Consider the following 14,332-nt stretch of genomic DNA (forward strand, 5'->3'; position numbering starts at 1 on the left):
TGGAAAAGAAAGGGAAAACCCAATTTAAAAACTTGAGTTAAAAAACTATTGTGGAAAAATATTAATGATGTATCCTCCTTTTCTCATTTATTTTCCTAACCACTAACCACAACCTAAATATTTGTATTTTATACATTGAATAATTGAACATTTCTGTATTGTCTGTTTAAGTCATTTCAACTACAAGTAGTCCTTGACTTACAACAATTTGTTTAGTGACCATTCAAAATTACAACAGCACTGAAAAAAGTGACTAACAACTAGTTCTCACACTGTCATAGCAGGTCATATGATCAAAATTTGGCTACTTTGCAACCAGCATGTATTTATGATGGTTGCAGTGTCCTGGAGTCATGAAATCACTATTTATTATCTTCCAAGAACAGTTTCCAAAAAGTCAGTGGAGGAAACTGGATTTGCTTAAAGACTTCATGATTGATTTAATATTTGCTGTGACTTGCTTAACAACTGTGACAGGCACAGCTCATTTAACAATCACCTTGCTTAGCAGTGAAATTCTGATCCCAATTATGGTCGTAAGTCAAGGACTCTCTTACTTTTAATTGGCTCATGTCTCTTTTCCTAAAACCCATATTCCAAATATCTGAATTTGTCTTGCTATGTGAAGTGCAGTTTTTAAGAGAACCATTCCTGCTTGAATTGTTAAAACTTTTTATTAAGGTTATACACTATCATTTTGCCATTTTACTCTTTCGATTTTGTATCGTAGGCAGAATTTCTTTTTTCTTTTATGCCAAGCTTATTCTTGCAGCTATTGACATGTATCTTAACAAAGTATTTGTATGGTATTTTTCACCCGTGTTTTCTGAAATTATACTTAATAAAAGGGTTACACACGTACCCATCCTAATAGGTGATTTTTAAAAAAAATTATGTTATTTGTGTGCTACTTGCAATCTTCAGAAATGCAATGATGTTTAAGCTAAAGGAAGAAATATTGTAATTAACAGGATATATAATATCTGTAAATGTTAGTAATACTGCCTTTTTCTCTCTTACAGGTTAGGCTGTTGAGATAAAAGCGATGGACATTCAAGATTAGATCGTTTGTTTCCCACTGTGCAGTCATGTCCCTCTTTTGACAAGCCTACCAATGCCAGCACTTCCTCCATCAATTCTTTCATCACATTTGATTGACAACATCACAGAATATGATCTAGGAGTCTGAACCAGCTATTTTCATGGACACACTCTTCATAGTGACTATGGGTAGGGGAGGGAAAAGAAGAGAAAGTGGGAGAATTAAAGAGGGAGGGATAAAATATATATATAGATAAATATATATATATATTAAAAATCTATTTTTAGTCTTGATAGACTTGTTTTAAATGAAAGGTGCGCTATCCCTTTTTATGCATTAAATTCCATTTTTAGGACCCACATAGGTATGAAGTTGCTCATAAACGTGTATTAACTAGAAGTCAGAAAAGGCCTTTACAATGTAATCACTTTTTCTTTCGGAAGGAGTGTTGGAGTTAATGAGCTTTCTTAATCAAACTTGTTTCTCTGCTCCATTTTCCACAATAGAAGATCCAGGTTTTAAAAAATACAAGTTTTTTGTTGCTGGCAAAATTGTCTGCAGGGATGAGAGTGGGGATGAATGGTTGCTGGGTGCTTGTATTTGTGTATGTGTGAATAGCATTTTTTTCTTAAAAAAAAGAAAAAAGAAAAACACTATTTATTTTTATTAAGAAAAGAAGCCTGAGAAGCATCAGAAGACTACTATGTCATGTGGTTTGTGAAATAAAGAGTGTCTTCTACTTGCTTCATATTCAGATACTTTAACCTTATATACATAACTTTGTACCAAAAGGTGGGAGATTGGGGCCATTGTTGGCGCTGACAAATATTCCAAATCATTCCAAGGAATTGCTGCCTTTTTTGAAGGCAGTCTATATGAGGCTTGCCTACTGGAAAGGGGCATTCAAAAGATGTTTGAATGTTGATATAATCAGTGTGTGTTAAGCTGTCCAGGAAAATTCAGTTAGCCCTTCTCTTTTGTTACCCAAAAGGAGGAAGGGGGAATGTCAATTTAGCAGCCTACACCACATGGTTATTTTTTCTTCGTTTGTACATTGTGTAATTTTAAACATTTGAGTTTTAGAAACAAAACTTTTTTCTCTTGTTAAGGCCTTAAGAAGGGGTTAGTGCATCTTTCACGGATCACTCTGCCATGGGAATAAAATAGCTGTTTCACAAACAGTTTTATATATATATATATATTAAAAATCTATTTTTAGTCTTGATAGACTTGTTTTAAATGAAAGGTGCGCTATCCCTTTTTATGCATTAAATTCCATTTTTAGGACCCACATAGGTATGAAGTTGCTCATAAACGTGTATTAACTAGAAGTCAGAAAAGGCCTTTACAATGTAATCACTTTTTCTTTCGGAAGGAGTGTTGGAGTTAATGAGCTTTCTTAATCAAACTTGTTTCTCTGCTCCATTTTCCACAATAGAAGATCCAGGTTTTAAAAAATACAAGTTTTTTGTTGCTGGCAAAATTGTCTGCAGGGATGAGAGTGGGGATGAATGGTTGCTGGGTGCTTGTATTTGTGTATGTGTGAATAGCATTTTTTTCTTAAAAAAAAGAAAAAAGAAAAACACTATTTATTTTTATTAAGAAAAGAAGCCTGAGAAGCATCAGAAGACTACTATGTCATGTGGTTTGTGAAATAAAGAGTGTCTTCTACTTGCTTCATATTCAGATACTTTAACCTTATATACATAACTTTGTACCAAAAGGTGGGAGATTGGGGCCATTGTTGGCCGCTGACAAATATTCCCAAATCATTCCAAGGAATTGCTGCCTTTTTTGAAGGCAGTCTATATGAGGCTTGCCTACTGGAAAGGGGCATTCAAAAGATGTTTGAATGTTGATATAATCAGTGTGTGTTAAGCTGTCCAGGAAAATTCAGTTAGCCCTTCTCTTTTGTTACCCAAAAGGAGGAAGGGGGAATGTCAATTTAGCAGCCTACACCACATGGTTATTTTTTCTTCGTTTGTACATTGTGTAATTTTAAACATTTGAGTTTTAGAAACAAAACTTTTTTCTCTTGTTAAGGCCTTAAGAAGGGGTTAGTGCATCTTTCACGGATCACTCTGCCATGGGAATAAAATAGCTGTTTCACAAACAGTTTTATATATATATATATATATATTAAAAAAACTAAAAGGAAAAACCCACAAAAAACCTAATAAACTTCATTTTAACCTAATTTTATCTGTGAAATTTAATGTATTTCACTTCTTTGTGAACAAGCCATTTTTCCACGGTTGCTGTTTATAATTTGAATTACTAGTTTTACTTCTCAGATTTAAAATGAGTCCCCGTACTTCTTTGGGGACGGATTGAAAACAGACTCTACATTGATGCCAATAAACTTTTGATTTCTTTTATTTAAAATACAGCTGGGGAAACATTCCTGTCTGGTTTTCAAGTGTCCTTTTCTTAGTCCCAACTAAAGTGCAAGCCAGTGTGTCATAATGGTTAGAGTGTTGGATTAAGATTGGGCAGATGAGTGTTCTAATCCCTGTTCGGTCATGAAGCTCATTAGATGATTTAGGGCTGTCTATCTCTCTGTCTAATCTACTTCACAGGATTAGTGAGGGGGAGACTTTGCAAAATATAAATGTCTCCTATACACAACTTTTTTAAAAAGTGTCCACTGATAGCTATTGTCAGTGTTCCAAGGATGCATGATTCCAAGAGGCAAATACAGCTGGAGTGAAAAGTATTAACCTTCTGCATATGCTGTAATCCCTGCCTGAAATTCATAATTCAACTTTTTTCTTGTTTTTAAAAGCTATTTGATACCCCAGATTCTGTTATATGTTTCTAAAAATAATTTTCTTTTTGTTTTCTTCTATAGAAACTAGGCCAAGCATCACACTTGCTAAAATAAAGCAGTATGTGGAACCAAACCAAAACTGAATTAAATTTTGGTTCATTTAATGAACATTAGATATAGTTAATACACGTTTCTTCAAGCATGTATTTAATAATGTTCATATTTTTTTTAACTGTAATCAACATTTACAGTTTTCAAAAAAAAAGAAAGAAAGAAACCTCTTAAGATATCTGTGGAGTTATTTACCTGAGATTTTCAGGAGCCAAGAAACGGGTTTCTTTCCTCTACTTTTATCCATGCAGTACATTATAAACTTTCGCCATGTTTTTCCTTTATTTCCTTGACATACATTCTATCTTTTAGTTGCAAGTAATTGCATTTTGCCAAAGTTCCACTAAGGGCAATAAGAAAAAGACTCGGTGAAAAGACAAGAGCCACTAGTTAAATCAACAAGCAATTTAGGATTCATTACATTAGGATCCTAGTGGAGTCGCTGCAAATGAATAGATTTGGACCAGTTTCGAATACAGAATATATTCACAAAGAACAAAATTTCATAAACCCTCTGGAGACTGAAAGAATAACATGTTTTGCAACAAGCAGCAAGTTAATAAAGGTTAATATGTAACAGTTTTGACTCCAAAATATCAAAATTCAAACATTTCTCTCCCTGCAGAAGAAAAAATAATAATGTATTTTTCTTAAAAATTGATTTAAGAAACATTTGTATTTTAAAATGTTTGAAGTAAAATTTACAATTCAGCAAAAAAGGATTTTATTCCTATTTTTATCCCATATGTTGGTCTCAAATACCAAAGCCTATTTATATATTTATTATATTTATATATAAATATTATATTTAGTAACACTTCCCAATCATGTTTGTAGGTTTGGTGCCAAAAGGTTTAGGCAAAGCATATTTAAAGTGGAACAGTCCCAATTTTTTTTAGTTTGTTTAGAATCTGAACAACTAGATCAAGAGCTGTACTGATTGTGGGACGGAATACACAAATTTGAAAGAAACATTGTTGAATTAGCTATCAGTTAAGTACTCATTCTGACATTTCAAAGTTTGGAAGAAAAATATTCAAGAGTATCTTCAAGACGTCACTTCAATATTTAGATTGTAAACTGGACAGGGAACTGGCATTTCATTTGCTATATAAATTAATGTTAGTGTATTGTATCATCTGATGAAATCAACATCATCAATGCACTGCCCTCTGAACCAACAGCAAAAGCTTCATCTTCGATTTTTCTCACTTGTCAGTTTGAATAGCTTATCTGCTTTTCTCCAAGCTGAAAATATATCCAACATTCAACATGGCTTCCAGATCACTTATTCTGCTTATCTATCTCTGGATAGGCTGTGTTTAATACTCTTAAAATATTGCACCCAGTACATATCATGGACCTTGATAAGCACATGGATATATTACTGTGAATGAACCTTCTCCCTAATCTTCAATAAGACAAATGTGGGTTGTTGCCTTGAAAGATGTTTGAAAATCAAAGGTAATACAAAATACAATCACGTACATACACTTTGGAGATACATTGCTCCGAAATTGAAAACAGTTCCACTGGCTTCCTATTTGTTAGCATAAATCAAATCTGTCTGACAAACCCTGAACAATTCGAAGTTAATAAATCTGAAAGTGCCTTTTTCACATTAAATTACTATAAAGAGCAGCAGTTCTATTAGATGTGCAGTACTAAAAAAGTTTGATAAGCATATACATGTTCTTTTCAGTAATAATACTCCGATTATCGAACTCTTGTAAGGAAGAAGGATTGTCTGCTAACTCTGCTTTCAAAGGATGGTAAAGTTGTTCTGTACTGCCAGACTCCAGAGTGTTACTGTCCCATTTTATTCTATTGTTTTTGATCTTCTGTTGATAAGATTTCTAAATGTAATAAAATTATTAAAAGGTGTTCACAGGAAAAAAAGCCTTCCAGGACTCAATCTGAGATCTTCCAAGTTGACACAAAACCATTCACAGATATAGGTAGTCCTTGATTTATAACCACAATAGAGCCCAAAATTTCTGTTGCTAAGTGAGACAGTTAAGTGAGTTTTGCCCCATTTTGTGGCCTTGCGACAGTTTTTAAGTGAATTGCTGCAGTTTTGACTAGTAACACGGTTGTTAAGTGAATCTTACTTCCCCATTGATTTTGCTTGTCAAGGTTACAAAAGGTGGTCACATGACCTTGGGATACTGCAACCATAAATACATGCCAATTATCAAATGTCTGAATTTTGATCATGTAACCATGGGGATGCTGCAAGTCATAAATGTGAAAAATGGTCATAAGTCACTTTTTTCATTGTAATTTTGAATAGTCACTAAATAAATGTAAATTACAAAAAATTGTAAGTTGAAAACTACCTATGCTCATGGGATATTATCAAGGAGAGACATTATCCGGTATGTTGCTGCAAGCTATATAGTTTTTTTCCAATTTGCCTTTTATTTATTATCATTTATTAGCCATTTTTGTTTGTTGCTTTGTGTTTAAAGCTACCTGTGACATTGTCATCAGGTCTACCTTCAGAGTTAGTCCTGCCTTGCATTTAGGGATGAGCTGAGGTTAGTGCCAAAATAACAGGACCAAATGGAAATCAAGATGAATTGTTTAACCATTGTTCAACCATTATTCCCCTGCTGTTCTTATTTTACATTGAATTATATTTCATTTTATATGTCATCTATTATACAGACACTGTTACCACAACCAAGCTGCTATAGAAAAGCTTGTGCTTGTACAGAATAAAAGCAGGGAAGGGTAAAAGGAAAGTATATTTGAATATTAAATATTAGAAATAGGATGTTTTGAACTAGATAGCCAGTTGCTGTTCTGATGACACTTTTATTGGTAGTCACTGTCAATAAAGGGTTGCTGGACTTGAAATAAATAATCTTGTGCTTATTAATTGATTAACACATGTAAGGATAAAAAAGATTAGAGGAGACACTTTATTAGTGTGAAATATAGAGTGATGACTGCATAAATGCAGTTTTCTTGGCAGTGTTATACCTTCTGGCTTCCTTCCACAATGTTGTTTTCAACTTCCCAGTTGAAAAAGCTAGTTAAAAGTCCTGGGATTCCCAAGCAGTCCTTCATCCATGTTCTAATACCAGATCTGACTTGGACCAGCTTCTGAGATAAGATCAGCTAACTGCTGCCACCTGTTGAAACATGCCAATGTTACTTAATGTTTATGAAATGGGGTGTAAAGACCAGCTCAAGAAACTCCTTAAAACATTCCATCCAAAAAGTGCATTGAAGTCGCTTTTTAAATTAGAATTAAAAACAGCAACAGGGGTAAAAACACACAGTAAGGCTCAAGAGTAGATAAATTTTCATATTTATAAAGCTAATTTAGAATGAAAATGCATCTAGGTTTTTTCTGACTACATGAAAAGAGCTCCTCCCTGCCAAAAAAAAAAAAATCCCAAAGAAGAGAAAAACCTTTTGGAGAGAAGCAACCCTTCAAGCTAGAGCAGTATTGGCAAACCTTTTCGGCACCGAGTGCTGAAATGGGAGCGCGTGTGCACATGTGCCAGAAACCAGAAGAGCAGTCTCCCACGTGCAGGCGCATGTTGGGTGGCTGCCCTTCTGGTTTTTGGTGCACGCATGCGCACCAGCCAGCTGGTCTTCGTACATGCCTGTGTGCCAGAAACCAGAAAACTAGGTGGCTGGCGCATATGCGCATGCCAAAAACCAGAAGAGCAGCCGCCCAGTGTGCACATGCAAACTGGATGGCTGCTCTTCCAGTTTCTGGTACTCCCACGCATGTGAAAACCAGCTGGCCAGTGCAACGGAACCCAGAAGAGCAATGGGCTCACATGCCGAGAGAAATGGCTCTGCGTGCCACTTCCAGCACGCATGCCATAGCTTCACCGTCAAAGGGCTAGAATATCTATTTCATAAGAACACACCATTTGATAATCACACACCCCTTTCCCATTGAAAAGTTCCTTTTCTCAGTCTCTCTTAATTTCAAATATAAATGCTGCTGTCCTCTAAAAAATGTGTTTCTCACATGCAATAAATTTGGGTGCTGCACAGGTTCTTCTGGAGGGGAGGACTTTTTAAAGGTTGGCACGCTTTGTTAAGGTTTCAAAAGGTGTTTAGAAATTATTTGATCCACTAGGAATAATGGTCAGTTCCACATGGCATCTCTTAACAATTCCTCACTGATGTCAGTCTATCCTTTGAAATTTTAATAAGACAATTTGTTTCCTGCCGTGATATAAACATATTCCTTAAGAAAGTGGTCGGCAAACCGCAGCTCGCAAGCCACATGCGGCTCTTTGGCCCCTTGAGTGTGGCTCTTCCACAAAATATCACGTGCGGGCACACATGTACAGTGCAATTGAAACTTTGTGGCCCATGCAAGGAAGTCGGTTTTCGGCCTGGGCCGAAAAAGAAGTGGCATTAGAAGAAGTGGGAGTATCAGTCGGGCGACAGGAGACATGGCGCAGGCAGGCCGCAGGATACGCAGCGTGGAGGAGGCGCGCACAATTCATGCATGAGTTGAGTGAGCCAGTCAGTCAGCAGTCTTATTGTGCAGCGGTTAGTGCTAGTCACGTCCTCAAATTGCATTCGGGTGACAAAAGTACATAAAGCATAAAGTTACCTTTATTTTTCCAACCAGCTGCAAATCCTACAGGTATTTTTGGCATCAATTTAAGAATTGTAATTATTTTGTGTTGGTGGCTTTATTATTATAAAATGAAACATTTTTTTAGGTGCCCTGTTTGACATGGCTACAAAGAAGAAGCGAAGAAAAACGGAAGACGAAAACTGTGAATTTAAAGTTGAATGGACTGAGATTTTCACGTTTATTCAAAACTTAAATGGCCTTCCGACCTGTCTTATTTGTCAGGAAAAATGGGCGCATAACAAGAAATCAAATTTGAAGAGACACTTTACAACTAAACATGTGTCATTTAGTACTAAATATCCTGTCAGTGATGCAAGGAAGAAAGCAGTTGAGGAACTTTAGAAGAGTCAAGAAAAATCAAGTTCTGTATTTAATTACTGGATGCAATCTTCCAACAATGTTAATATTGGAAGTTTTATGGTTAGTCAAGAGATTGCTAAGAGAGGAAAATCATATACAGACAGTGAATACATAAAAAGTTGTTTTATAAACGCATCCAAAGAGCTATTTTGGGATTTTAAGAACAAAGCAGATATTTACCATTGTCTGCTAAAACAGTGAAAGGCAGAACAGTCAAAATGTCAAATATAACCAACCAGCAAGTCGAAGATCTTAAACTGGTTTCAGCTTTAACAATAGCAGTTGATGAGTCTTGTGACATAAATGATACAGCGCAAGTTTCACTTTTTGTATGATTTATTTCATCTACAGGTCCTAAAGAAGAACTTTTAGGATTATTGCCACTCAAAGGTCAAACATGTGGAGAGGATATAGCAAATGATGTAATTGAGTGCATTGGAAAACATCATATTCCACTCGATAAAATTGTCTCAGTTTCAACAGACGGGGTGAAAAGTATGACCAGCATAAGAAACGGGTTTGTTGCTATTTTGAAAGAAAAAAAATAATCACAAGATACTTACTTACCATTGCATCATTCATCAAGAAGCGCTTTGTGCGCAGACATTTCCTGAAGAAATTTGCAAAGTTATGGAATTGGTGATTAAGATTATCAACTCCATTATAGCTAAAGCTCTTAATCATTGCCAATTTAAAGAATTTTTAGTTGAAATGGAGAGTGAGTACACAGATCTTCTGCTGCGTAACAAGGTACGTTGGTTATTAAGAGGAAATGTTTTGAAATGTTTCGCTTCCTTATTAATAGAAATTACAGCATTTCTCCTTGAGAAGAGTGTTCGCTATCCAGAACTAACGAATGATCAGTAGATCCAAAAATTCTGTTTCATGTTAGACGTTACATCTCATCTAAATCAGCTTAATCCTAAACTATAGGGGAAAGGAAACACAATTTTTTCAATGTTAGAGGTTATTTCATTCGAAAACAAATTATCTCTTTTTGCTCAAGATTTTGAAACAGAACTTTGATTCACTTTCCAAGCCTATTGAAACATCGCCAAGAAAATAATTCTGATATTAACATTTGCTATTTCAAAACAACACTTTTAAATATGAGGGAAGCTTTTCTCAACAGGTTTCAGGAATTCAGAAACAGCAAAGCAACGTTAGCCTTTGTTAAAAAACCTCTTAATGCTATTGCAACAGAATTAAATTTTTCTCCCTTTAATATTGACATTGGCAACTTTGAAATGCAATTGCTGGATTTAAAAAACAAAGAATTGTGGAGCTTGAAATTTGAACCTCTTTGTGCTGATATAGAAATATTGGAGAAAAACAAATGTGAACTTAGTTCACAGCACAAGTGGTCTGCTTTGAAAGACCTGGAGAAGGAAAATATGTTGATTTTTAACACCTGGAATAGTATTCCTGTCTCATATAATCAACTGAAAAAACTAGCATTTGCTGTTCTTTCCTTATTTGGGTCTTCATATTTATGTGAGCAATCATTTTTAAGCATGAACCTTATCAACAGTAAATTGAGAAGTCGTCTTATTAATGAGAACCTGGAATTGTGCCTAAAATTAAAAACAACAACATACAAACCTGACTTACCCAAACTTTCCAAGGAGATGCAAGGCCATTGTTCACATTAGTGTTTGTCAGTCATTGTCATGATTTAATTTTATGGATATTGTAAAGTAAATTGTAAGAAATTTAATTTTATCAATAAATAATATCATTATTAAGTATGATATCAAGTTTTATTCAATGTACCTAAGTAAAGTTTTTACTTAAAACTTTAAGTAAAGTTTATTAAGTTAATTTTAGGGAATGTTGTGGAGTGAAAGAAGATGTAGTGTCGAGGATTGAGAAAGGTATGTTGAGATGGTTTGGACATATAGAGAGGATGAACGAAAGGAGATAGACAAAACAAGTATACAAGACGAGTGTGGATGGGAGAGTTGGAAGGGGTTGATCTCAGCGAATGTACCTCAATCAGATTGAGGATGTTTTTAGCAAAGGCCATCTTAGGAGTACCCTAATTAAGTTAATAATAAAGTTCCTACCTATATAGTTTAAGTTTAAAAAAATTGGCTCTCAAAAGAAATTTCAATCATTGTAGATTGTTGGGTGCGCATGCGTGCCAGAACCCAGAAGACAAACAGGTAGGCCACGTGTGCCAGGCGACATGGCTTCATGTGCCTAGAACCTGGAAGTTCTGCTTTTCCGGAGCACAGGCTTGGATGAGGATGTGTGCGTGCAATGTTTCCGCACAACCTTTTCGGCACTAGGTGCCAAAAAGATTTTCCATCGTCCTATCCTATCCCATCTATTACTTATTTAATATATATCAAAGGAAAGGGTTAAGTAGTTCTCCCAAAACTTGAAATGGATGGGAATTGGACATTACTATTCAGGACAATGGAAAACAGGAAGAATGGTGTTGCTTTCATAGTTACAAAGCAAGGGGGGTTGGTATATGGAGCGAGTGTCTAACTAATTAGATTTCATGAATGACCATTATGGTTGTTCAAGTTGCAGCTTCAACTGTTAATGCAGAAGTAGAGGAAGTTGACAGAACATGAAAGCAAGAAGTGTTGATAGTGTTTGGAGGCTAGAATATTAAAGTTGGGAATCATAAGGAGAAGAACATAATTAGACTGCATGGCCAAAAAACAGGACTGCAGCAGGAAAATCGTTTATCAATATCTGCTAGTCCATTGATTTCTTCATTGCTAACAAACTCTTCAAACAATAAAAAATGATAAATATACACATTCTACTAGATGGAGATACAGAAATCAAATTATATTACTGGTACAAGGAGGTGGAAAAGTTCAGTTATAAAAGCAACAGCAGTCAGGCCAGGAATCGACTGTAGAACAGAATATAAACTGGATGAATGTGGAAAAGATTGCCAAAGAACAAAAACAGAAGAAAACTAACTGCCACAACCAATAGTAGAATTTGTTGAGAAGCCAAAGCTTAAGAATGACAAAAAGCTTCTCATCCAAAAAGCTTCTTTAACTCTGAAACTGAAGAAGCTTCTTGGATGAGAAGCAAAACATCTTCAAAGAAAAAACCAGAAAGTCCATTTGCCTCTTGAAAAAGCACCTTTGGGACAACCATGACCTGGATGACTGAGAATCTCCATAGACATCAAAAAAAGATGGAAATGTATAATAAATTCTGTACAATAGACATGTCAACATTTAAAATACTTAAGAAGATGTTTATTAAATAATTTAGTATTAGGAAATGAAGTTACATCAGTACTTCATATTCCGGGATGTGGCTATACCTCAACAGAATCATATGGGCAATGGTTTTCCCAGAGACACTCTGTAGAAGTCGAAGTTGGACTTTGAAGAAGCAGGAAGATTATTAATCCCTTTGAACATTGATGTTGGAAAAGTCTCTTGAGAATAGCCAAGAATACACAAACAAATAAATAGAAGAAACAATTCAGTTTTCACTTTAGGAACAAATTATTATATTTTGGACACACTATGAAAGTGAAAGTTGGACTTTGAAGAAGCAGGATAGTAAAATTATTAACCCCTTTGAATATTGGTGTTGTAGAGGACTCTTGAGAATAGCCAAGAAAACAGTTTTAACTCTAGGCGCAAATGACCAGATTCAAATTCACATTTTGAATTTATATGTAAACACCTAGCTCCCTTTTAAAATCCCTAGTGTTGCAAAAAATGGAAGGAATACACAGAAGAGGACAACAAGTAGCAAGGTGCATGAGCTCAATTACAGAGGTAGTTGGAAGACCTGAAGGGGTTCAGAACAGATTAACCTAAAGATAATATGTGCAATCACCAAGAGTCAACACTAACTTGATGATAGATTATCAATCAATCAGTCTATTTTATCCATTGTTTTCTACTACCTTCAGCCTTTCCAAGCATAATCATTTTATCTAGCCCATCAACAGCTTGTGTCCCATGATTAAACTGTATTACTTTCTGTTCATTGTTCATGCCCCTAAAGGAGCAACTAGCTTTTATTCAGTCCAGGAGTAATTTATTTTTCTTACAGTCCATAGTACTCAGGACCTCCAAATTTGAAGCTATGTATTCTTTCTCTTGCTTTTTCTCAGTGTCAAGCTTACAAAGCTACACCTTGCCATAAAAAGATCATAGAATTAAGAATTCTAATCCTTTCTATCATTGAAATTTTTATCTTTCACAATCTTATTAACTTCTCTTCCTTCCTAGGATGACTTTCATTTTTCCTTCTCTGGTATACTGCCCATCTATTTTTGAGCTCAAGCAAATCAAACCATCTACCATCTTCATGTCCTATGAACTGTACATTCAAGCCTGCTGGTTGACATTGCTTCTGTCTTAATAATTAACCTTAACAGTTTTTTCCATTTCATGTTCATAATGAATCCTTCTAAATCTTCTTTACTTTCAGGAATGTCGTAATGTCTTAACATTGCAAACTGTTAGTGTTTGGCTTTCTGAATTTGTTACTGTTTATTCACAATAAACAGAGTCCTAGAGTCGGGAACGACTAGCACATATGTGTGAGGGGAACTTTTATCTTTACCTATTCACAAGATAAGAAATTGTGACAGTGAATCATTATCTCACTCCTTTCCTTGTTCTGAACCATTCTAATTCTTCAGATCCAGATGTTAACAGTTGTTACAGTTATTCATAGTAGATTCCTCAGAAAAATAATCAGGTGTTCTGTCCTATTCCGTAACCTTAATATGTTCACATTTTGACACAATTTACACTGTTATCAGTAACAAGAATAAGCCTTCTAGTATTCTCTTGCTCTTTCCCTGTTAGCAATCTGATCTGTGTTACTCTTGTATTCTAAAACCTGACTGTTAATTGGCATTTTTCTTTCCATTTATGGATCAGTTCTAAATATTGCTCAGTGCAGGATCCACTGAAGAGTCTCTGAGAAATTATTATACTACTGCCCCTGTTGCAGACTTCCATGATGAAGAACTCACTGCGTTGTATGGCAAGTTGTTTTATTGATTTACAGCTTATAAAGTCAGAAGTTCCTCCTGAAAGTATTTTAATATAGTTTTAATCCACTGGTTCCTCCTCAATTGGAATCAGAGAAGAAATTAATCCCCCTTTTATGTGGTAACCCTTCAGATATGTGAAGACTGCTATCATATCACCCTGTCAATTGGCTCATCCATGGGCTATATCTATTAAGACCCTCTAACCGTTCTTTATAGAGCTTGAATTCCTGATCTGTCACTATCTTGGTACTCCCTCATCCACCACCCCTTTCAACTTGCTGAAATTTTCCCTTTTCCAAACTGTGATGCCCCCACAATCCAAGTGGGGGCTGAATGACTTGCATAACTGATTTTGAATCTATGTTTTTGTTAATACATTTCAAAACAGCATGGCCTTTTAGCAGCTGCATCACACTCATGTTTAAC

At 35.3% G+C, this 14,332-nt stretch overlaps 1 protein-coding gene across 8 annotated transcripts in view; it reads left to right on the forward strand.

Moving 5' to 3' along the window:
- The window catches only part of TCF20 (transcription factor 20), a 192,608-nt gene extending 190,755 nt beyond the window's left edge, over positions 1-1,853 (forward strand). For all 8 annotated transcript variants that reach the window (XM_058191632.1, XM_058191633.1, XM_058191635.1 and 5 more), the window contains one exon: positions 1,023-1,853. Coding sequence is in view for 1 of the 8 variants with exons in the window: in XM_058191637.1 (XP_058047620.1) it covers positions 1,023-1,040 (18 nt within the window). In the remaining 7 variants the exon portion in view is untranslated. The remainder of the gene's footprint in view (positions 1-1,022) is intronic.
- The last annotated feature ends 12,479 nt before the right edge of the window (positions 1,854-14,332 follow it).

Source organism: Ahaetulla prasina, chromosome 7 (assembly GCF_028640845.1).
Source record: "Ahaetulla prasina isolate Xishuangbanna chromosome 7, ASM2864084v1, whole genome shotgun sequence".
Lineage (NCBI taxonomy): Eukaryota > Metazoa > Chordata > Lepidosauria > Squamata > Colubridae > Ahaetulla > Ahaetulla prasina.